At 38.0% G+C, this 25,750-nt stretch overlaps 1 protein-coding gene across 1 annotated transcript in view; it reads left to right on the forward strand.

The window, feature by feature from the left end:
• Positions 1-25,750, forward strand: part of Plxdc2 (plexin domain containing 2) — a 394,952-nt gene that overhangs the window by 279,532 nt on the left and 89,670 nt on the right. The window contains exons 6-7 of the mRNA XM_059263622.1: positions 5,299-5,417; positions 19,646-19,745. Of these exons, the coding sequence (XP_059119605.1) occupies positions 5,299-5,417; positions 19,646-19,745 (219 nt within the window). The remainder of the gene's footprint in view (positions 1-5,298; positions 5,418-19,645; positions 19,746-25,750) is intronic.

The raw sequence follows: 25,750 nt of genomic DNA on the forward strand, positions 1-25,750 counted from the left end.
GTAAACTACCTCAATTAAATATTCTTCCTTTATAAGAATTGCCATGGTCATGGTGTCTCTTCACAGCAGTAGAAACCCTAACTAAGACAGAAGTTGGTACCAAGGACTATAGGGTATTGCTGTGATAGTCCTGACCATGGTTTTTGTTTGAAGGAATATGTACCTTGGGACTGTGGCTTAGAAAAACAGTTGGACATTTTAAGTGCTGCTTAATGGGCCATCCTAGTAGGAACAGGGAAGACAGTGGTGCTGAGTGTGATTCAAACTGGGTGCCTGGCTCAAGAGGTTTCAGAGGAGAAAAATATTAACATGTGACATAGAGATCATTCTTGTGATATTTTGAAGAAAGTGGCTGCTGTTTGTCCTTATCTGAAAAGTTTGTCTGAGGCTAAGGTGAAGTTTGAATTAATTTCGTTGACAGAGGAAATTTCAAAACAACCTAGTAAAGACTCTGTTGTGTGGTTGTTAGCAGTAACGCTAATGAAGATTTATAATGAAAAGGAGCAAACTGAGCAAGGTAAATTACAAAATGTAAAATATGATGAGAAAGGGAGCACCAGGAAGTGAAATAGAGCTAACTCCCATGTTCAAGGAGCTAAACAGATTAAGAAATGAACTTAAGGGAGTAGTGACCTCAGGGTAAGATTCCACCCAGCTAAATTTCCAACTTGTGAAAAAGAATTAAAGAAGAGCTTAGAGCAGAGTATGCTGGTGTATGCCTTTAATTCTAACACTGGGAAAGAAAAGGCTAGAGGATCTCTGAGTTTGAGGCCAGTTTGGATTAAAAGCAAGTTCAAGGAAAGTCATCTTAGGCAGTGAAAGTTACCATCAAAAACAAAAAGCTTGTGAAGATGTAATTGAACAAGGGGGCCATGTTTCAGCCCTAGCAAGCAGTAGAACATGGCAGCTTTGGCCAGGTGATTCTGACTTTACAGCTAAGGATAGAAGAGAGGAGCTGTGCAGTTTACCTCTGCTATTAAGGAAGATGCTGAGGCCAGGCATGTGTCATCAGTGTCCCTGAATGGAGGCATAGAGAGGCCATTGGGTGAAGCTATGAAGTGGAAGCCTGGATTGCCTTGGAGGCTCCAAGACACTGGAAATGTCAGAGCCGGCTGATACTTGCTGAGGAGAGCTGCTAACAGGGAGTGGAACCAGTGCAAGAGAAAGAAGTGTGTTGCAGTCGACAAAACTGAATAGATTTGGAGATCTAAAGATCATTTTGACAGACATGGAGATGCCGAGTTTGGAGTTTGCCCAGCTGGTTTTCAGTCTTTCTTTGGTCCAGTATTTCCTCTCTATGCTCTCTTGCTTTGGAATGGTAATGTATATCCTATGCCATTATATGTTGGAAGTATGTGATCTGCTTTTTTTTTTATTTTGATTTTACAGTGGACTACAGTTTATAGAGATTGCCTGAATCTCAGAAGAGACTTTGAGCATTGGATTTTTAAATAAGTTTGAGACTATTATTATATGAGGCTGTGGGGACTTTTGAAGTTGGACTGAATTCATTTTTGCATTATGATATAGCCGCAAGGCTTTGGGGGTCAGGGAGTGGAATGCAGTGGATTGAAGGAAAATGGTCCTCAAAGGGAGTGGCACTCTAAGGAGGGATTCCGACTCCCACACTGTTGCCCATTTCTTATCTTGTCACTCATCTCTATTCCCAATTGGTCCACAGGCCTCTGAGTTTGCACTTTCTATGTCACATAATTTTATTTTGGTATTCTTTCTTGGAATTAATTTCTCTAAAACAGACTCTAATCCAAGTATCACTTCTTCTCTCATTCCCAGAGACAAGAATTGTATGTGTGGCCTTTCCTGGCTGCTCCCTTGCCATCTTGTCCCCATTCCTACTCACCATTCTACTCAAGTGTATCACACTAGGCTTCCTTATCAAGCCAAAGTCTCCTGATGATATGACTGTCTTTACCACAGGCTTGTCTCTTGCATCCACGCCTGTAGGCCCTGCTAGACAGATTAGGGGCTGTGTGGACTACAAGCCTTGGGGATGAGGTAGAGGAAAGAAAGAAGCTCTGTCCAGGCAGTTCAAGCCCTGGAAGCATGCTGGACAATGGAGGCTGAACCCAACACACAGAGTAATAAGGCTCTGTCTGAGAGGGGAGGTGGGGATGGTACAGAGACCACAGAAGTATATGGTTGTGAGTCCTTAAAGGCATCAGCATCCCCTGTGAATGTGCTAGATAGACAGACTATTGCCCTACCTGGTAACCCAAGATTATAATCCTACCAACTGGGACTGAAGAGGCTGAGATCATAACCTACCAGGGATACAGAGTAAGCTCAAGGCTACCCTAAGAAGCACAAAGAGACCTCATCTCAAAACAAGAAATAAAGAGGTCTGACTCAGTGGACTGGCTGGATAGCTTGTGAAATGACCTAAATTCAGTCCCCAGTACTGCAAAACAAATGAGCCAAACAGACTATCAGCCCTAGTCCAGACTGTGAATTGGAAACCATGGGGGAGGGTCCCAGGGACATCTCCAGGTGATTCTAATGCACAACAAACTTTAAAAAACAGCCAAGCAAACAAACAAATAGTTTCAAATCACTGGCAGGGAGATTATGACCTGGCTGAAAATGGGAAGCTGGATGGTGCAATTGGGAGCACAGGAGCTGTCGAACCAGACTTGTGGGTTTAGAATCCTGCTCTGAAGTCCAATGGTCCAGTGCTCTGTGACTTATAAAACCATTTCTTAGGGTTTCCATCTTCCCATGAAGATTTTCCTGGATCTCAAAACTTTCATATGCTGTGGAATCTCTAGAGTATTATTGGGAAAAAATACAGTTTCAAACTTCTCACTTCAGAGAATCAATTCTGGATAATAGGATCATGTCAATCTGAGTGGTCTGCACTTCCACTATGGGTCCATGGTGTCATCCAGGACAGGGGTGCTGCCGAGAGCCATGTCTGGGTCTGTGGCACTAAAGCAGCAGGGTCTGAGTTGGTATCTGTTGCCACTGAGGGTAGTGCAGATGCCCCAGGTCTGGTTAGCCACTTGAGACCAGTTTGTTATCCTAGGGCTGTGCTGCCATTGGGGCCATACTGATCTGGTGGCCTGTGCTGCCACCAGGGCCATGGTGAAGTCTGGGCCTAAGCTGCTGAAGAGGGCTATGTTTGGGTCCTCCTGTGCTGCTGAGATCTATGTTGATGTCCATGGCACATATTACCAGAGGGGGTCACAAGAATCATGTGTGTTGAAATCTGAGGTCCATGCTGAGCCAGGCCTGCCTCTTCCTGGCCCTGGGATAGCTGGCCCTGGCCCTTGCTGAACACTGCAGCAGGAGAGCTGGCTCCGCCCTTCATGGAGAGCTGTCCACTCCACTGCAAGATGGCCCCACCCATCACTACAGGTGTGGGAAAGCTGGCCTTGACGACATGGGCATAGGAGAGCTGGATCTGCTCATCCCTGAGAATGACCATGCCCCAGGAGCATGTACTTCAAGGTCATAGCAGATACCTGCTACTTCTCTAGGACTGTGCTTCAGGGTTATAGAACAGATATCCACTATAGGGCAGTCCCAGTGGCCAGGATCTACCAGCTCAGCTGCCACCCAGACCCACATTCCGGGCCTTGGGTTAGTCCACTGTAACATTTACTCCATCTATGACCTGCTGGAGGAGGTGAAGGGACTGGTTCTGTAGAACAATAGCCACAGGATCTCCATGACTAGAGCAACAGCAGCATATCTGAGAGGAGTTGCAGTGAGGGTCCAGTGATGATGGAGTGCCAGAGGCCTTGAACTAGACCAATTACATGGCAATGAACATTTTGTGAGTAGGGCTGATTGGGCAAAAAGGTATATATACTGTGTGACACACCTCAGCTCCCAATGCCTCTAGGATGAATGAAAAGGTGTTGGAAAGATGGAGGAGTGAGGTAGTTTTTTTGTTTGTTTGTTTGTTTGTTTAATTAATTTTGGGAGAGGATTATTTTGTGGGGGATGCTGCAGTGGTGAGGGGCAGATATGGAGGGGGCGGGAAGTGAGTGAGATTGGGTTACATAATGTGGAATTCCCAAAGAATCAGTAAAGAATTATGTTATTATAAATCTATATTTCAAAATAAGCCTGAAGTGGTGCTGATATGGGTGGTTCAAGCATCACTCTGACAGTCCTGATGTAAAAGAGCTTTCTATAATTGCCATTCCTGTGCTAGATACTGTGTGTGTGTGTGTGTGTGTGTGTGTGTGTGTGTGTGTGTGTGTGTGTGTGTAAGTATGGGAGCACATGTAAGTGTGTGTTATAATATTGTATATAATATGTTTAGCAAAAGATAAAAACCAACATTTAGAGCAAAGCAGGGGTCATAGCTGCTCATTGTCTTCTTAAAGAATATACAATGTCAATGAAACCAAACTATGAATTCTCATTTGTGGCCTGAGTAGTTTAAATTCACATTGTGCCTCAGTAGTTTCGTATAAAGACAAGAAGGTTGAGGTACCAGAGTAAGATGTACACCAGAGAAGCTTCAGCCTGTATCCTTCAAGGGGGCTTCAGGAATCAGCCCAGGACCCTATAAGCTTCTCTCTGGTCTCCTGAAAGCAAAGCAACAAAGATGTAAACACAGACATAGTTCATATAAGAGAGAAGACCCCATATCTGTAAAAGCAACCTCTTCAGTAGAAGAGTAAATTATGAGTTCCAAAAGACATTGTTTTTTTGTTGTTGTTGTTTTTGTTTTTTTTGTTTGTTTGTTTTTTTTGTTTTTTCCCGAGACAGAGTTTCTCTGTGTAGCTTTGCACCTTTTCCTGGAACTCACTTGGTAGCCCAGGTTGGCCTCGAACTCACAGAGATCCGCCTGGCTCTGCCTCCCGAGTGCTGGGATTAAAGGCGTGCGCCACCACCGCCCGGCCCAAAAGACATTGTTATTTCTTTATATGTGAGCTCAGCTTTTGGGAAGGTGTTCTTTCTTAGCAGTTGTTAAAAGTATTTGAAATCCATTCAGTCCGCCATGTTGTTTAGAAAGTGGCTCATGGAAATCTAAGCAGATAATATCCATTAAGATTAATGAAATTAAATTCCACCATACTGGGCAGGAGTCTCACACACAAACACACACACACACACACACACACACACACACACACACACACAAAACAAACACACACATATCCCAAATGTTATTTCAGTAATAGCATCCCAATTACCCGTATAAAATTGAAATGGCATAATGACCTGATTTAACATCTAGATAAAGGTGTCTGTGAGTGTTCTTCCAGAAATGAGGCATATATTTTTCTCATGGCATTTCTTCTTTCTTCTGTTGGAATACAGGCACAGCACTTGTTGTTCAATGGGACCATGTCCACCTGCAGGATAATTTCAACCTGGGAAGCTTCACATTCCAAGCAACACTCCTCATGGATGGACGCATCATCTTCGGATACAAAGAAGTAAGTGACAAGTTGAAGATGATTCTTCCGGTGACCATGGCCTTTCATTTGAATGTCAAGATATTGTAGTCATGAATGTCAAATCATTTTCTTACTTATTGGTTTCTTTTTCTGAATAAAGAAACCTTTTTTAAAATTCATTTCTTTGCCAAGGGCTACAGGCTAAAATTTGTTTTTTTGTTTTGTTTTATATTCTGATATTGTCATTATGACCACAAAATTTATGAAATTATTGAATATTTATAGTATTATAAAAAAGAGCTAAGAAAAGATGCTGACTTTTAAAAGATTTTTCATCTCTCTATAATTATTTATATTTTTATGTTTGGTGGGGGATGGCTTGTTGATTTCTTATTTTACTCTGATCTCCAAATATTAGTTGACATGAAAATGGGAGATTTAGTATTAAGAGTGCCAGGAAAGTAACTCCTATAATTTTTCCAGCTAATGTTCATTAAAATTTGATAGATTTAGATTTAAGTAGATTTAAAATTATTAGGACCTTACTGACCAACTGAAAAAGAGAACTTAAATTATATCTTGTTTCATATTAACAAGTTGACAAATGAAATTTACTAAATTGTAGCCTTAAGCTCTGCAGAATGTTTAGACTAGAATAATAATGCATTTGATTCCAAACTCTGCTGACAGTATAATGGAGGTCTACTAGATGAAGGATATACAAAGCAAGCAGCAAGAACAGCAGTTGTAATTTTTAAGGCAGTTGGTAGTTTCAAGAGTAATTCTGACAATGTAAATTATTAGTGGGCATGGTTAAATCATAGTTAATAGGTAGTTGTAATACAGATCCAAATCTTCCCTTCAATCTGATAAAAGAATCCCTGATTGTCAAAAGGTTGTGGATAATAAAGGAAGGATTCACTGTGGTCATCACTCCTGAAATCTATCTGCACCATAAAGTGAACATCATAAAACTTAAACTAAATAAAACAACTGCTTAAAAGTTACCAAATATGTTGGTTGTTTTCATTCTTTGGAAAAGATTTTCCACATAGAACTTTATTTCCTTGGGGCGCTCTGCAGATGGAGAATGATATGGGATGTGTTCTGATCTAAATTGCTTTGTCCAGTGCTGGGTTTAGATATCATTACCCCTGTATTCTTATGTCACCTTCCCTGGAAGCTAGGAATAGTTCCCTAAGAATAGTTCTTAGAGGCCTCATTATACCAGGGTTTATTGTACCCTAAGGGATTTGCTGGGATGTCAGTGTAACATCTAGGAATGGCAGTTTTCAACTGTTTTAATTATCACTGTTGGTTTAAACTGTTTCTGGAAAGATCAGGGTCAGTAAATCTTGCCTTCTACCTTACCACACTGTCAACAATGTCAAAACAGATACTTGAGTTCTTATTCTGGCCTCATTTTCTAGTGGTTATGATCAAAATTGCCATCTTTATTTACATTGTTTTTTTAATTAAGAAAAATTTTATTCATTTTATATACCAACCACAGATCCCTCTCCCTTCTCCCCTCCTGCCTCCCAGTCTTCCTCCCCAACCCACCCCTGATCCCCTCCTCCTACAAGGTAAGGCCTCCCATGGGGAGTGAGCATGAACTTTAGACCAAAAGCTGTGGAGCCTCCATGGGACTGGACTAGGCCCTCTGTATAAGTGAGACAGTTGTGTAGCTTGAGTTGCTTAAGGGGTCCCCTGGCAGGATCAGGATCCATCCCTGGTGCATCAGCTGGCTTTTTGGAGCCCATTATCTATGGGAGAACACCTTGCACAGCCTTGATGCAAGGGGATGGGCTTGGAACTGTCTCAATTGAATGTACCAGGCTCTGCTGATTCCCCATGGGAGGCCTTACCCTGTTCGTAAGAACTGTCTCACTTTGCAGAGTTCAAGCTAATTTTTCTGTTCCTTCTCTGTTCTTAGTTGGCATTTCAGAATTATTTTCATATTTATCCATTTTATTCAAAGAAAAATTTTTCAATGTGGTTTTCCTGTTTTGTCATTGGGGTTTTTAAGCTGACAAAACGTTCAATATCGCATGACTTCCCGGACTGGGGAAACACATCTCTATTCTGTCCTGTGAGTTTATAGAGGTCTTTTGCTTGTTGTTATTTGCCTTTTTTTTCCAGAGAGAAATTTCTTTCCTTTTATTTCTGATAATTGTCATACATTTCTCCATGTAAAATGTATTACTAAAAGGAATGTAGCTCAGTGCTAGAATGTTTATCTAGCATAGCCAAAGTCTTAGGTCCCATCCCCAGAAACACAAGGAAAAAAATGTTTTTGAATTTCTTTTTGTAGAACTTTCAAAAATAAGAGTCCCTTTGTTGAGCTGGGGAGATGGTTCAGTTAGTAAAGGTCTTACTGTGGAAACATGAGGACCTGAGTTCAATTCCCAAGAACCTGTGTTAAAACAAAATGAATGTGGTGGTGTATACTTGTGATTCTAAGACTGGGGAGATAAAGACAGGCAAATTCCTAGGGCTCACTGGCCAACCTGCCTAGTCTGCTTGGCAAGCTCCAGGCCAGTGAGAGACCCTCTCTAGAAAAATGAGGTGAATTGTCCCACATGAATGACATCTGCGGAAGATCTCTGACTTTCACACACACATGCATGTATGTGTTCCTACCCACACAAGCTGCTTTTGCATTTGAAGTAACAAGTAGATGTTCCCTGCACTTCAAGAAAAATGTTTATGATCATGACAGCAAAAGATAGTGTTTTGCAAAGCTTATCATGCTTCACAAAGTACATACACATTTAGTATCCAGTTGTTCAACAATCCCTGGATGCTACATAACTTCATTGTTTCATCAAAGCACCAACAAGGAGAAGGTGTACAATGGGTGTTTGTGGATTGATTATGAAAGTGTGTCATACATGATTACTTGTAGCAAAGCAAGCCAAATCAAAGAGATTAAATGATGTGCTTAAAATACACAATTAGATAACATGTAATCTAGCATTAAATCTTTGTTTGGTGCTCCTAGCCTCTTGATCTTTTTCTTTCCCAAGGAGACTATGAATAACAACTCATAAACCAACTTATTTGTGTTTTCAATAAATTCTTGTTGATATTGGCTGTGAATCATTCTTTTTATTGATCTCTACCACATTATACAAATATAAACATAATCAGAAGAGCTATTCAGGTTAGTATGTAAATTTTATTTACAGACAACATACATTATAAATAAAATTCTGTGTGTTCACAATCAAGAACTTAAATTGTATAGAAGTAAACACAATTTCCTCTGTCATGACTTGCTTTTTACAAGCTGAGGACAGCTTTACTTGGTTGTGTTATATTTGGAGTAAGGGAGAAGAAAAAAATCTTCCTTACATAAATCCAGCAGTAAAGGACTTGGTTCTATTGCAAGTTAAAACTAATAATGCATTCCATGCAATACATTTCATTTCCATTGCTCTCATGATTGCATAAGTTTCCTTTAGTGATCACTGTCATACCAGTCAACCATACCAACTGCTCAAACGACCTCCAGGTCTGTCAAGCTTCCAAAATACTCATTTTCCAACAGTGTTAATTTTTCACACTGCTGAGTGTAAATGATCACACTGATAAGGAATGATCAATAAATTAGAAAACCCATTTTCACTTCCCACAATAATTTTGCTTCTGATAGGACTGCAGTAAGGAATTGCTGCTGCTCCCTCAACTGTGGGTGGATATGGATTTGCTCATTGTTCTCACTGTTTCTGCAGCAGTGTCTAGCTGCACCATGAGAGATGAAGGAGCAGCGTGGATTCCTTCAGATAGTTCCTTCTTCTGAGGTGGAAGGTCTGCATTATTCAACCAAAGCTTTGAAATCCCACTTAACATTACAGGTTCTTCTTGTCATCTAGTTGCTTATTTTAGCTAACATCAGAACAGTCTACTTAGGGTGAAGCCAAATCGGTGAGACACAGATTTGTTTCAGTTTTTCCCTTCAAATGACCTACTGCTGCTGCACTGTGTCTTTCAATCTTGCAGTTGAGTACTTTCATCTCTTACCAACTACAGACTTCTTTATAAAGTCTTGATAAAATTAAGCATCTTACTAACAAAATATCTTTGTCTTTGAGTATATAGATAACATCCCTCTCACAGTTTGTACCCACTCCAGTGTCTGTATTCTTATGAAACCCTTTGTATATTTATCCCTCTTTCTTTTTCCTCTAGATTTTCATTCATCAATCATGTCTCCTTGCATAGTCCATAATTTCTAATAAAATACTAGACCTTATTTACATGGTACTAAGAGATATGTTTAGGATTGTAATGTTATCTTCCTCTAGGAAACATTTACTTTCTCGGTTTGGCCCTGAGGGCTGGAAGATCCTTCACTCTCTCAGGGGCAGGCTTATTCAGAGTTGAGGCTTGTGAGAAGCAGATGAGCCTTGAATTCTTAGAACAGTGGTCTTTTAGCCATATTTAGTGGAGACTGAGTATCAGTGGATCCATTGCCTTAGACACTGGAAGACCCTTTTTCCTCATATATGGCCATTGGTTAAAAAGCCACACACATGTACCGGGGCATTGCAGATAACAGATACCCACCCACACAGCTTAAGAAGCAGCCTATCACAATAATTTCCTTCAACAGCAAGTCTTAGAGGAGGTTCACTACGGAAAATGTGGCTATTTATTAAGTGAAATCACTTTCAGTCTATCCTACCATTGAAATATTTAAAACTGATATTCCTCAGTGTGGCTTTAACTACTTCTTTGGTGGAGAGCATAGTTAATAGTCACCGAGGCCATCCAGTTGTGGGTTTCAGTGGATCCCTGACGCAGTTAATTTTTTTTTGAGGACTATTCCTCTTAGTTAAGCTATAATGACCCTTCATGCATAGTTATAGCCTGGAAATCTGAAGGATGAACAGTTGTTGAATTGCAGAATTTATGAGGAAAAGATAAAAGAGCCAAAAAGAACTCAATAGTGAAACTTTTATCTGTTATGTATAGAGTAAGTATGTTCTATGCTGGTTGCTAAATGAATAAGAATGTTCACCTGTGCAAGTATAATATGTATTATATACATATATACATATATATATATGACCAGCAAACTTTATAAATATGTAAGTAGAAAAGTGATATATACATATAACTCATGTAACACACACACACACACACATACACACACACACACACACACACACACACACACATATATATATATGTGGTATATAATACATATATATAGGGTATGTTTGTATATGGATATAGATATAGATCAATGTTTGGAAAACAAGGAAGAAAAATGCTGATGAGAAGTTTAAGAAATATTTATAAGGAAAATGTTGATGCAGATGATTCTCCGAGTTTTAAATATATGCAAATTGTATTTCCATTGTTTATTTGGATCCTATCTTTCATATATTTGGATATATATTTTTAGTTATCCATATAGAAAAGCCCCTAATGTTTTAACTTTCTGTTCCTCTCCAAATGTAAGAAGGTGATAAATTGAATAGCTCTCCCTTGATTATCTTCTGATAACAAATGCTGTGGGTAAAGTAAATAATGAAATAAAAATAGCAAAGTAGAAAAAAAAATCAATGTCGTGGAGAAAATTATTTAGAACCAAGTAATCTGTAGAGTTGGTCCCACATCTAGTTGGTTATGTTGTTATCATGTCATTTATAAGAGCCTACTGACGCTCTGTGTGTGTGTGTGTGTGTGTGTGTGTGTGCTTGTTTTGTTTATTTGTGCCTTCCTTATAATTTTTTATGATGAATAGGATATATTATCTAGGATATTTTTCTTGCCAATTATCAATCCATATCTACTCTCCCTGGTTTGATGTTCCATAACCAAAGAGCTCGTGGGCCCTTGTGGTTAAAGTCCTGAGTCATTTCAACTCTCTCCTCAAAGTGTGAGGTGTAGAGTGTCCTTCATCTCCACTATCTGATTTATTCTCAGGCCATGTTTTAGCAAGATCCTTTATCTGGCTTTCTTCTCAAATGGAATCCCCACCTTAGGAGTGTGCTGAGTCAGGCCGAACACTTTGTCATGTGGGTGCCCACTTCATTGTCTTCTATTTCATGAAGTTTTATCACTGATTCATCCATTCTGTAGCAAATAACCTGTAAATCAGAGGTTACACCAGTTACGTATGAATTTCATGGTGTGTAAAGAATGCGTGAAGTGTGTTGCCAACATTTAAATATTAGAACGTTTCAAATTAAAACAATCATGTGTATTTCTCTCAAGGTAGCTGAAGGCCCAAAAGCACTAGGCATGGATTTCCATATTGCAAAATAGAAGAAAATGTGCACACCAGATTTTCTCTTCATAATGTCTTCTTTCTCATCCCAGGTCCATATTAACTTGTGTAGAAATAAAGTCTCAAGCCCCACTTCCACTAAGGAGGTTGATTTTATTTATCAACCTCAATTGTTTACTTATTTTAGAATTTTTAGACAGAATATGGCTATGGCTTGGTACATTACTTTTTGGTTGCTTTGGCTCTGTTTGGTGGCTTGATGTATGCAGCCCAACTCACATCCACGCACTTTCTGCCCCAGCCTCCACTGTGATAAAATGCAAGCATGTATCGTTATACTGTGCTACAAATTCCTCTTTGAATTCTACTTTATTTTGCTTTCACGTGGTCAAGTTTATTGATGATTTCGAAAACTGTGAGTTAAAAGGAATGAAATTATTCCTGTGGATCATTCACAATATCCAGGAAATCAGAAGGATTTTAATGTTAAACTTAAAATAAATATCTTCTATTCAAACATAGTTATAGGCAATTTGACATCCATATTTTTTAATTAGTGCATTATTTTTTAATAGCAAAGAGAGTTTGAAGGGGTGTGTGTGTGTGTGTGTGTGTGTGTGTGTGTGTGTGTGTGTGTGTTTGCGTGCACATGCATGTTTATTAGATTTCCTACTGAATAACAGAGGATAAATAAATTTGATCTGTCATTCCAGGAAGATTAGGTAGAAAGTTAAAGGTTCATACACATAAAATGTTAAAAAAGAAAGCTCTTATTTCTTTGGGCCTTGTTGTTGTTGTTGTTTCTGATACCAAGTGACTAGACACCATATTGCTGATTAGCAAATGGACAAAATTGAGTTTCCAGTCATTATTTTCAGTTCGGATAGTCACCCTTCAGAACACACACTCTACAGTCAAGCTCTGGCTGAGACACTGTGCAGCCCATTAAACAGATAGCAGCAGCCCATTAGACAGATAGCAGCGTCCATAATGAAAACAAATGAACAGTTCGGTAAGCCTTTCAGGGCAGAATGAAGAACAGGTAAAGTAAAATTCCATCACCTCTGATTCTAGAGTCCTGTGCTATCTCCTAGATACTGAGACCTCAATAAAAGCCCAGTGTGTGAGGACAGTGCAGGGCCTCTGTGTCCAGAAGAATGATACTATAATGTAGAAAACAAAATAGATTTTGTCTTTGACTCATTTTCCTACGGCCAGGATATTCTGCCCCGGCATTGCTGAGCCCTAATTTTTCTGCCATAACTTTGTCAAATGTCAGCCTGCTTCCCTTCTTAATTTGTCCCAATATATCATCCATAGGAAACCTTGCTTCAAATAATAAACTCTTGGCAATTTGTCAAATTAAGAATATAATTAAACATGTTGTAAAGAAAGAGGATTTATGAGCCAAAATGAAAACATATTTTGACTGGCACTAATGCATCCTTCCTGTCTATTGTGTGGAATTATGTACTTGCAAAACCACTTCTCAGGAATTTATACTTCACGTCACACAAAGGCCCATTTCCAATTTGGTTTATTTCAATCATTAAATAACAGCTATATGGACACATCAAGACAATGGAGATACGTTTCTGTATAAGATAAAATACTTCAGGTTAAGATTTCATAGTTTGTTGTTGTTGCCCTAAGATGACTGACCCAAGAGATACTTTTTGGAATACTAGAAGTTTGTATATAAAAACGGTTAAGAATACATAAGTTTCCATAAGTTATGAACGACTTTGCGAATTTTTACAACTTATTTTGTCGTGGATTTCCTAACTTAGATAACTCATATTTTCACAGTAGGTTACAGAGTATCATGACAATAAAATATATTTTTTTGAAAATTGTGTACAATAATTGAAACAGTTTACTTACACACACATGAGAGAGAGAGAGAGAGAGAGAGAGAGAGAGAGAGAGAGAGAGAGAATTGCTTCACTATTGTTAGAGAAAAGCTGTTCATTTTATATGTAGCTTTAAACAATATCTCCCTCCGATAGATATTAATGTTCATCAATTTTATATAAGCAAGGCAACAAGGAAATCTGCATGCTCTTCTTTTTTGCTGTCAATGAGCTCAGCCATACTCATTGTCACAGTCATAGGCCTATTTATGGGTAAAAAAATAAACCCAAAGAAGGCAGAGAAGAAAGGCTATGTGGATACCAGGCAGAGAAACACTTATTTCAATATGAAACATCCAAGAAAGGCTGCACAGTTTCATCTTGTCTTCGTTAATCTCTGGGGATAATAGGTGTTTAATTCAATTGGCAAAAGCAGCCTTTCAAAACCTGGATAGTAATTACTTTATCAAAAGGCTTGGGTGGCTTCTAGGAAAATGTAGGAAATTCAAAGATCCTTGTACATTTTCATTTTAATATTTAATCAGAACAAAACATCAGAATGTAAGAACTCCTAGCGTTTTCCAGCCCATGACATCTTAAAGGAGATCATAGGAAGTCAGTGGTAACGTTGTAAACTGACTGTCCCTCTCCCATTCTCTTTTGCTCAACCTCTATACCTTGCCTTCCTGTTCTTTAAGGGTTCCAGTGCTCTCTGTATGGTCTGGGGACACCCTTCTTACATGCTGCATGGCACCCACCTCCCTGCAGCTGGACAACATAATATCCCTGATGAAACAAAACTGGTTTCCCTGGCATTGACACCAAACTCCTGGTACCAACTTAAATCTCACTTCTCTCAGTTTCCTTGTGAAGTCCATCTTGACAGTGGTGTGGATAAGATACATCAAGGACTCATCCTTTGGAATCTCTACTTGAGTGTACACCTGCCATCATGGCCTCTTCTGGACAGCTGTGATAACCTTCCAATGAACCCCTTTGTCTCCCTTTGCCCTGTACAATCTTGATTCCATGACTGACACTGCATTTCCCTTTCATTTTACAAACATAAAGAAATTCCCTTCTTCTGCATAAAGCTCTCCTAATCTTCTCTTCTATACATTTGTTTTGTTTTTGAATTTGAACTAATTTATAGAGCAGGATTGTGTTTGGTTGGTTTTATTGTTGTTTACTTTGCTTTATTTGGAGAGGTCATTTTATGAAATCCAAGCTAGTCTTGAACTCTCACTCCTCCTGCCTTTACCTCTCAAGTGAACGATTTACAGGTGTGCATTAGGATACCCAGCCAAATCTTTCTAAAGTTTTTGAAATATAACCTAATGCCATAGCCATAACTTCCAAGGGGAATGTATCCCCTTGCGAGTTGCCCCTTTCAGCCTCCTACCCCTTGCTTCCTTTCTCTGCTACAGCAGTAAAGGTAATATTTTATTTACTAAAAACACCAAAAGCAACTCACTCAAGCCATTTACATCTGCTGGTCTCTACCAAGAACTGTTCCACATGCCAGACTCTTTCCATTCTTTTAATTTATGATGTAAAGTCATATTAGAGACACCTTTTCCAACTCTCCTCCTTACAGACTCTAATCCCTCTCTATTTATCTCCCTTATTTTATTATATACCTTAGTCCCAAGCTCCTTCTGGCAAATTATGTTGTCTTCTTTGCTTGATTAGTGTCTATAACCCGTGAATTGGAATCTCTGTGAAACAAGATCATTGCTTTCTTCTGTGATTAATTCTTGTTAACACATCACTATACACTATATGTTAATTTATATCTGATGAATGAGTGAATGTATTCTGGCTTATCTTATCAAACAGCAAGAACATTGTAACATTTCAAGTAAACTATTTCTGTGTAGGAGATATATTTTAGAAATTTATTTTCTATTCTATATTCCCATAATGCATTAAGACTCATGATAAAGATAATACACAGAAAAGAGAGGCTTTCACACTGAGTATTCAGAAATCAAAGCTTCAAGAATATGTATATTTTAAGACTGGTGGCATGCTAAAATATGTCTTTTGACTGAAAATGAAGTTTTTTCTTTACTTCCCTTTGCATGGAAAGGTTGGATGTTTAGTTCATAATTTTGTTTGAATCATTGGTAACAATACTTATTGAAACTTTAAAATGTCAAAGCAGGTATGGAAGAGATGGTTCAGTGGTAAAAGCACTTAGTAAGCAAACGTGAGATGCTGAGTTTAAAATCCCAATGCCCACTTAATAATCTGTGAGTGGCTTTTCATGCACCTGAGGCCACAGCACTGTGGGAGCTAGAGACAGAATTGTGAAGACTTGCTTTGTACCAGCCTAGCTCCATGTTCTGTGAGAGATCTTGTCTCTAAGAACCAAATTTTAATTGTGTTAAAAGCTATATTTACACACAAAATTATTGCAAGTGTTATATACACCCTGAAGGGATTTGATTATGTCAATGAAATAATTACCAATTGGGTCATACTGAAAAAAAAGCAATAAAGTGGAGGGGATAGAATAGGACACCCAAACGCTACCCATATCTCCACATATGCATACCCCTACAGGTATACATAACACACACACACACACACACACACACACACACACACACACACACCACACCACACACCAGTTTGAGGACTGAAAAGGCCCATAATGTTCTACAGGAATATTCTAATCTTTTCAGTAGAATTTAAGAGATATTTCATCTTATGTAGACACACCTATAAAATTTTGTATGTTCAGTATGAGTATGGCTATGTAACAGATCACCCCTTTTATAGCTAAAATCAATCCCATTCTTATTACTCATATATCAATGATTAAGTTGGTTCTGCTGATCGGGGTTGGGCCATTCTGATTTCAAATGTGTTATTACGTACGATTCCTGTGTGTCAGCTATTAGCTGGGAGATTGACCAGCAACTGGATAGTCAAGGATGAATTCTTCTGGGGAGAAATAACCACAACCACCACCACCAACAACAACAACAAAACTTTCTTGTAACTTGATTACATCATAAATGAACATACCTTTTCCAGACAGTGAGAAGGACCAGGAAAGGAAATAAAAGTCCACTGGCACTGTTTTGTTTTGTGTTTGCTTTTGTCATCTGACCAGCCTCAAAGTCAGAGTGAGATGTTGCTACAAAGTCAGAAAGCAACCTAGACAGGAGAAAACTTGAATTGAGCCCATGAGTATAATTAATCTACCACAGGCAAAAGCACTGGAGGAGAAGGGTAGGCATAGAGATAGAATATAAAGGAAGGAAGTAAAAGAAAGGAAAGAGATGGAGGAAGCAACATGAAAACAAAAGAGGCTTGGGAATGGGAAGTGATGGGAAAGAGGGAGAAAAGTTGGATTGTATAATCTGGAGATGAAATTGCTAGAAGGACACAGGAGTAAGACACATGACCTGGAAAACACGGTCTGTTGTGTATACACAACATGCATGAAAACATAACAAGGCCTTTTGGTTGACGGCTATATAAAAGGAAGAAGCCAATCCCATAACTCACAGTGTTGGAGAATGGAATCAAGTGACCAATGCCAGTAATGAAACTTTAATTTTTATTCTAAACGTAGTAAAAATGTAATTTTGCAGTGAGATTTTACTTGTATGTTTTTCCATCTTTTTTGTCTTCTTTAACTTGGGAATCTATATATAAAATACCATTTACATTATGTTAGCATTTCACAACCTAGGGTATAAGATTGTGTACTAATATAAATATACTAATATTATATTATAACATACTAATAAAACATATATCATACATTAAATTACATATTATATCACATAATAAATTATGTATAATATAACTAATGCATTAGTATGTTATAATATATGTTGGCTTTCTGTCACTGTAACAAAATACCTTACAAGAATAACCTATAAAGAAAAATGGGTTATTTTGATTCCCTGTTTTAGAGATTATATTTTTTGAGATAGTTTTACATAGTTCAGAATGCCCTCAAATACAAAATACACCCCTTTATAGCCTTTACCTTCTAATCCTCCTGCCTCCATCTACCCAATGATGGATTACAAGCATGAACCACTGTGCCCTTTCTCTGTAATACTAAGAACTGAATCTTTCAATGGCTTCATGCATGCTAGGCAATCACTCAACCAGTTTAGCAATGTCCTCAGTCTCCTATTAATGGTTTGGATGGAGAATTAGATGAACTCTTTGCTTTGAGTTTCTGGTGTAGATGCCAGAAGGCAGTGCTGGGGAACCCATGGTAGAGCCAAACAACTGCCTTATTGCCAAACAGCAGAAGGGGAGAGGAATATATCTCACAATTTCTTTGAAGAAAATGCTACAAATACCTGACAACTTGCCACTAGGTTTTACTCTTCTCAAACTCCTGTTACTTCCCAGTTCACCACCCTCATGACCAGTCTATGACACATAGTCCTTTGGGGGACATGTAACATCCAAATTCTGCAAATATCCATGAAAAAAATGATTAATACACAGCACTGCTTTCTAAGTTACCAAATAAAATATGTCACCTAATGTTGGTTATGAATAGGGCATTCTTCTATAAAATTGCAACACTCAACTGTCACTTAAAGGATGGAAGGATATGACTGAAACAATGTAAATGAGAAGTATCATTTCTGATCACGATTCCACAAAGTTCTGAAATAAGATTATCTCTCAAGTTTACCAAAATAGCCTTTACAATTTCAGGATGTCACAGGAAATCAACTCTATATATCACTGTCCTGTTTACTATGGCAAATACAGTAACATCAGATAAAATATATCCTTAAGAAAACATCTTACATTAGTGTGAGTGTGTGTGTGTGTGTGTGTGTGTGTGTGTGTCACAGCATAAATGTAAAATTCAGTTGGCAACTTTCCAAGATCCTATTCTCTTTTTCCATCTTCTTTGGAGGCAAGGTGTCTCTTGTTTCTATTGAGTTCTCTCTTCTTGCTGTAGGAATGCAGATCCATGCTACGGTGTCAGGCTTTTTACATGGGTTCAGGAGATGAAACTCAGGCCATCAAATAAAATGCCTTTACCTCACAAGACATTTCTCTGGACCCTCAAATAGAGTTGTTATTGAATTAGCTACAGATGACCCCCATTTTCCATCTACCTAAAGATTTCCTGGTGCATTAGCCTTTCTTTGTTATTTCCTGCCCTATTAGTTATTGAATATGGCCTCATTCCTGTTTTCATTTATGTGAAACTGGTATTAAAGTCAGTAATACTTTTCAGTGGACTCTTTCCTAAATCCAGAACAGCCACAAAAAAGTACTCATTCAGAACTGACAAATCTTGGCTCATGTATAATCAGTGTGCCCTGGGCTTTCAGCTGAAAATATTAGAAGTGTGTGCTCTATCCAGATCTTTGACTCCTTGAGATTCATTTTTGGCCTATAATTCCCTGAGACATCCCATATCATCTGTCTCAGAAGTTTTCCAGGCCCTTCCTTTAGAACAGCCACTTAGGACAAGAAGCATTGTTCCTGATTGACTTAACTATACTCTCTTTTTTTTTTTTTTTTTTTTTTTTTTTTTTTTTTTTTTTTTTTTTTTTTTTTGGTTTTTCGAGACAGTGTTTCTCTGTGTAGCTTTGCACCTTTCCTGGAACTCACTTGGTAGCCCAGGCTGGCCTTGAACTCACAGAGATCCGCCTGGCTCAAGTCTTGTATTATGTGACTAATACAATCACCAGTGATGGTGTGATTAAACATATGCTATGCAATATACTTATTTTTGTAGGTCTTTATGTCTACAGGATCATTTATAAACAGGGGTTAAAAATTAAATACAGAATAAAGTCATGTATGAAAACAAATAATAAAGAATTTTTGTTATGGAAATTATAGTCAGTACTATTCATAGTGTACATGTGTGTGTGTGATAATTTCATAGCTCCTGCTATCAATTATATTTGAGAACCTATTTCTATCAATATCAAGTTGCCAAACACATGACCAGATGCTCTTGTGAGTTTATTTCATATATTACACAAACCTGATGTGATTCTATGGCATTGTCTATTTACTTTCTGTGATAATCCATGTTTGTTTTCTGGTCTTTCATCTCCAGTTTCTGATCTTATTCATTAAACTGGATGACTCCACCCCGACGCCTGAGTGCAAGTCATGTCTAATACACAGAAATCTGCTTTTTCTTTTTCTAGATACCTGTCTTGGTCACCCAGATAAGTTCCACCAACCATCCAGTGAAAGTCGGGCTGTCTGATGCATTTGTCGTTGTCCACAGGATCCAGCAAATCCCTAGTAGGTAGAAGAAGGGTAATCGAAAGTTAATCTTTCTATTGGGGTCAATTCTAAGGGCACTGACCTCAAACAGGTGAACTGCAGAAAGACTAAGATAACCGCTGCTTGTTAATTTATGTGGTTTATGTTAATAGCTCCTGTTGGATTTGCTTATCCCCATTTCCCCCCGAATTAATAAGCTTAGGGAAAGAGAAAAGACAAGGCCGATCCAAGGACATTTGAATGTGACTGGGTTTGGCCTCTTTGGCATAGTTGCTCAGTTTGGCAGAGGGGATTCCATAACAACAGCAAGAACATGAATGAAAACCAGTGACAACTTATCTAGGTGACAGCTCTACAATGTTCCATGTTTATTTATGTATTTTAAATAATTTTATGAGGAAAAAAGGTTTGTGCCATTTTATAGTTAACACATTTGATCAAACCAGGGAATTTAAGCAAAGAAAAATGGAGATAAACCTGTACCCCCCAGAGAAGTCACATCTCTCCTTTTTATTTACATTGTATTTGCTAATGTCATTTATATTTTGTAGAGTAAGAGAACACCCATTATTTGCACAGCTGTTCGTTAGCTTTGCAGATTGACATGTTGCTGGGGTATGTACTCAGACCTAGAGTATGTGATTAGTGTGTGCAGAGACCCTGCATTCATCCTGGCATTTAAGCAAGGAAGAGGAAAGCTAATATGCTGGCTGTATTTTCTGCTGTTCTGACCACCTTCTGAGCATTTTTTCAAGACAAGGTTTTGCTATACAACAATCCTGGCTATCCTGGAACTCTCTCTTGTAGACCAGGCTGGCCTTGAACTCAAAGAGATCTCCCTGCCACTGGCTCCCCTAGTGTTCAGGGATTAAAGACATGTGCTACCACTGCCCGGCTGCATTCTGACTTTTAAACCTCCTCTCCTGCCAAAATAATCCTGACAAATCCTTTCAGGGCACTAATCCTGAGAGTGTTTGTTTGCGCCTTTAAATATATTTGTTTAAAGCAAGGAGTAATAATAAAATACATTTAGAGAGTAGATCATGTACTTCCCCATTTTCAAATTCTTCCTTTATTTCATTAGTGGTAACTTAATTTATCACCTCCATATGTTGGGACAAACTTGAGGTGATTCTGTTTAATTATGTCACCTCTCAATTGCAAGGAGTAAATGAAGTGGAAACTAGACTCTCCAAAGAAACAGTGTGACTGCTAACACTCAAGGATTCTCTTGGCATAGGATGGCATTTATTGTAAGTGACATTCTACTCAGTGAAGAACATGTACACACCCTCCATTGGGTTTCTTCTTGTTATCTCAGAGACCATAATAGGTAATATTCAAGGGAATTTTTAAATCAAGGCAGATTTTTCAGAAAATTAATTGTACTGAGAACAAAGCAAAGATCCATTAGTGTGTGTAAGGCAACATAAAGGCTTCCTGACAGAACTCTTGAATAAGAGGCAGAGCCCTGGAGAGTCACGGTTGGCCTCTGTTTGAGAAGGAGTGTTCCCACATTCTTCCTTTCAGGGGAGTTAAATTGGGCATGACTCAAGTCAGTTATTCAACAAGGAAAAAGGGAACACTGGCTTTGGTTTCTTTGTTTCTTTCCATCCATGGAAGACGGTTTATGTTCTGCTTGCTAAGAAGGCACTTTAGAGAACAAATCCACAAAAATACAAAATAAGTTTTATGTTTTATGAAAGTCTTTTCATGTGCGATATTATGTTTGAATTTTTTTTCCCTGATCGTACAGTTGTACTTAGAAGGGTCCTAAAATGTGATTTAGGAAGTGTGGCCAGGCTGTGAAGGGATAATTTCAGAGGAAAGAATTCTCCAAAATATAAATTGCATTAAATAAACTGATCATAAATAAATAAATACATGTAAACCTTGAGAGCATATTATTTATGCTCCTTGGACTCAATATTCACTGCACAAAAATTACCCAGGCTTAGAGTTCAGAGCCGATCAGTTCTCAGGCAGCTGCATGCCTTCAATGGCATCCACAGCTCTTGTTGACCTTATTATTCATTCCAGGGGAGAAAAATAGCCAAGAAGAAATGGAATCTCTAATGCACCCTTTCTATGCTACACGAGTCCATGCTGAAGGAAGACAGTTGGAATTGATGAGTTCTACTTTAAAATCATTCAAGGAACAAGAAAACGTTAATCTCTTTAAGAATCTGTTCTGACATTACAGGGTGCACCAGTGTATCACATGAGCTCCCGTCTAAGAATGGCATAGTTCCATTTAATGATCAATTGAAAGAGAAGAAATACATACTTTTTAATGTCAGAAAACAGAATAACCCAAGGATTGTTTAATACAAAGTATGATTCCTCCATCAACTTCCCAACCCCAGGAAATGAGACGATTCCTAGAGACACATTAGCAATATTTACTGTTACTTGTGCTATGAGAATGTAGGTAAATATTTAAGTCCCTTGCAAAATTATGTTAAGAAGTCTTGCTATTGGGAGTGATCCCTGTGTGGAATATGAATCCTTTGTTTCTGTTACTGCTTTTCTCACTGAGGGTATTATTGGAATAATGGATTATTATACCAAGTAATGGATAATTTCTTGCCTTTCATAGTTATATTAACTCTCTAGTGATTGGTCATAGATGGTGCTTCTCATATTAACATTTGTTAATGACATTTGTTTGTTTCTCTCTCCTCCAATTTAGTATTTTGATATTCAATTGTAACTTCTGGGTGCTGACTTTCTTTTTCTAACCTCACTATTTCCACACCCCCTGAGCTTAGCAAGAAAGGCATTTCCTCAAATAAAAGTAGAAAAATCAGAATGCTGTATGGGTCTTTGTAAAACAAAACAAAAACAAAGGAACTTAAAATTGTGTCACTTAGCAATGAGAAATTTATTTGAACGCACACAAATAAAATTTTAGCAAGATGAGTTTGCCTGTATAGCTGCTGACCTGATTGAAAGTATTCCAGCACAAGTCATGAGAGAGACAGCTTCCAAATCCCTTAGGATATTTCAATCTATGCTTCTCACCAGCGATGTTATCTGGTACTTTCATAATATCAAACCCTTCTCAACATCAATTCCTATGTCAAATTTATTGACCTTTGCTTTGTTAGCTATTATAAGTCACATCTCTATAAAGACACTCTGACGTGTTCAGAAAAAGAACTTCAATTAATTTGTGTAGCAAAATGTCTTGAAAGTTTCTAGCTTGTATTTGAACTCTGGAAGCCAGTTGTACATATTTTGCTGTATGTGCAAGGTTTTCACAAGTTTGCAGACGTGAGAACTTTTCCCAGAAGTCAGTTGAGACTACTTAGAGTGAGAGTAAAACAATCTAGTAAACATAAGCCAAGTTTTGTTTATTTAATATTAAAAATAGCTGTATCCTTAATTCTCAAGAGAACAGCACACTGTCTAAAAATCTTGCCTGTCTTGTTCATCAGGTCTACACTTGAACATGAGCTTATTAGCTAAATGTGGCAAAGATACACTTCTATAGTGACTGCTTAACCTTAGACACTAAATTTTAAATTACATTTTATTAATCTTAAGTTCAAGAACAGCATGTGACCATTGGCTGCCTGACTAAACAAAGCAACAGTAGAACGTATACACACATATATTTAAGTAAAATATTGACTGCCAAGTGCTTTTAAAATAACTTAGTTAAATATTATTAATAATGAATTTCAAGCATAAGTGTACTTATTCAATAGTAAATTTTGAAATATAATAATAGTAATTTATAATTACTATTATAGTGTATAGTTATTGTAATTTAACAATTAGAACTTTTAATATGAAATGAAAACTATGAAAGCACAAATAATCATGTAAATTTTTTCTTCTAGATTATTTCATAGAACCCATTTCAAGTGCTTCCAGAAGAGCCTAGTTTATCTTTTTAGAGTCATCTGCCCTGTCATTCATTTAGTCCAAATTAGTATATAAATCTCCAGTGAATGGCGTAAGCTGATCTCTATTCTCTCTAAGTGCAAAGCCCTTCAAAATTATTCATTCTGCAGAATGTAAAATTGCTTCCTTTTGCAGCACCATTCCATTGGCTGCTTTGATTTTCAAGCCTGAACTAGCTCACCAAAGGCTCAATGAAAGGATAAATAAAGAATCATGCTCTCCTTTATAAAATATCATCTTATTAAGGAGCATTGGGCAAAATGATATGTCACTTTAATTCATGCATTATTAGCATACTTAATTTAGTTGATCTTGACTTGAGTTTTTAAAATGTGTGTAGCTAGTGGTGTGTGTGAGTGTGTATGTATGAGTAAGAGAGAGAGAAAAAGAGTGTATGTATGTACATATGTTTGTGTTAAAGATAGTGTCTCTGTGTGTCTGTCTGTGTGTATGTGTTTGTGAGAGAATGTGTGTCTGTGTCTGTGTATTTGTATGTGTATGTGTGTGTCTGTTTCTGTGTCTGTGGTAGAAGAGGGTGTTCTAGTCACAAATCCACATGTGCACATACAGAGACCTGAAAAGGACAGGCCTTTGTGGGTATTCTTCTGTTGCTCTCTGCTGTATTACCTTGAAATATAATCTACACTGAATCAGAAGCTTCGTATTTCGTATAGGCTGGTTGGCCAGGAGCTCAGGGAATTTGCCTGTCTGCACAACCCCACCCCACGCCCACCCCCCCACAAAGGCTATCAAGCATCAGTACCTAGCCTTTTGCTGAATGCTGGGGATTCAAACTCATCCTTTGTGAATTCAGCAAGTGCTCATGCACTAACCCATCTCCCAGCCTGAAAATTTAACACATTTGAGAACTTTCGTGGGGATGCTATGAACAAGAAAGTTCTCCTTCAGGAACTGTGGTTAAGTTATTTCATTTAATTTTTTATGCATGCATTGACTTTTCATCTGAGCCCACATATGCCAAGAAAACAAGTTTTTATTTATTTAAATTGTCTTGATTTATTCAAAGCAGCCATTTTATGTTGTTTCTAATATAAAATCATAAAAGTCAGAGAGAGGACTTTAACAAGAGGTTAACGTGCTAGGCATTTGTTCATTTGGTCAATGCACACTTGCTAGCAGTCCCATGGGGACAGGATTAATCGATCTAAGCAAGTGAGAGTCAGCACAAAATGCTTTTATATCACACAACCAGTGAATGAAAGGCTCATCTTTGAAGACCCTTCTCTGTAACTGCCTTACTCCATAAAGCATGGGCATGAAATTGCTAACCAGTTAGAAGTGAGGGGTATTTTTTAATTATTTTTAATACTTAATTACTTTAACTGTCATGATCTGATACAATATTCTTTTTACTTTTCTATTTTGTTTTTGCCTCAAATTCATACTTTCACTTTAATAATGCCTTCCCTCATCAGTTACATAACAAATGTTGTTTTCTTTACACTTGCCTACTACACAGGGAGCATTGGATTTTTAACTAGTTCTGGTCACCAGCCATAGAAACATGCTGGCATGTTCATTCTCCCAACTGAATTTTGATATTGAAAACTTCCTTTTCAGTACAGCTTGTACTGCTGTGGTGTATGTAGGTCAGATGTCCAAATGATTGAGCCCTAAATACTGTCCACTGTTTTGTCCATGCTTGTCTTGTTCAACACCTAATTCTAAAGGTGAAAAAACCCATACTCCATTCCACTAATTTCCATGTAATGAAGCCATTATTTCTCTTTTCTTTTCTCTGAAAGAAAAATATATAATTAATGACATGAGATTTAGTAACATGGCATTTGATTTAATGACATCTCAAATGTGCATGACACAATCTTCTTCTAATTCTTGGGAGCAAGGATGTGTGCTTCCCTAGGGTCTGGAGAGCTGTGTTAGTCAAAGGGCTGTGAGGACCCCACTCTGTCCTTCTCTTACAGCTTTGCTTCTAAGTCTCTGGGCAGATGATTCCTAAAGGGAGTCAGGAAATGAAGCCTGTCTGAGTATCAGGAAGCTGGGTGAGGAAAGAAGGGGCCAAGGAAGGTGTTTTTCCCCCACAGGTCTGATTTCCTTTACACACAGGAAAGTAACTTCTGACATGTGAC

This window comes from Peromyscus eremicus, chromosome 5, assembly GCF_949786415.1.
Source record: "Peromyscus eremicus chromosome 5, PerEre_H2_v1, whole genome shotgun sequence".
NCBI lineage: Eukaryota > Metazoa > Chordata > Mammalia > Rodentia > Cricetidae > Peromyscus > Peromyscus eremicus.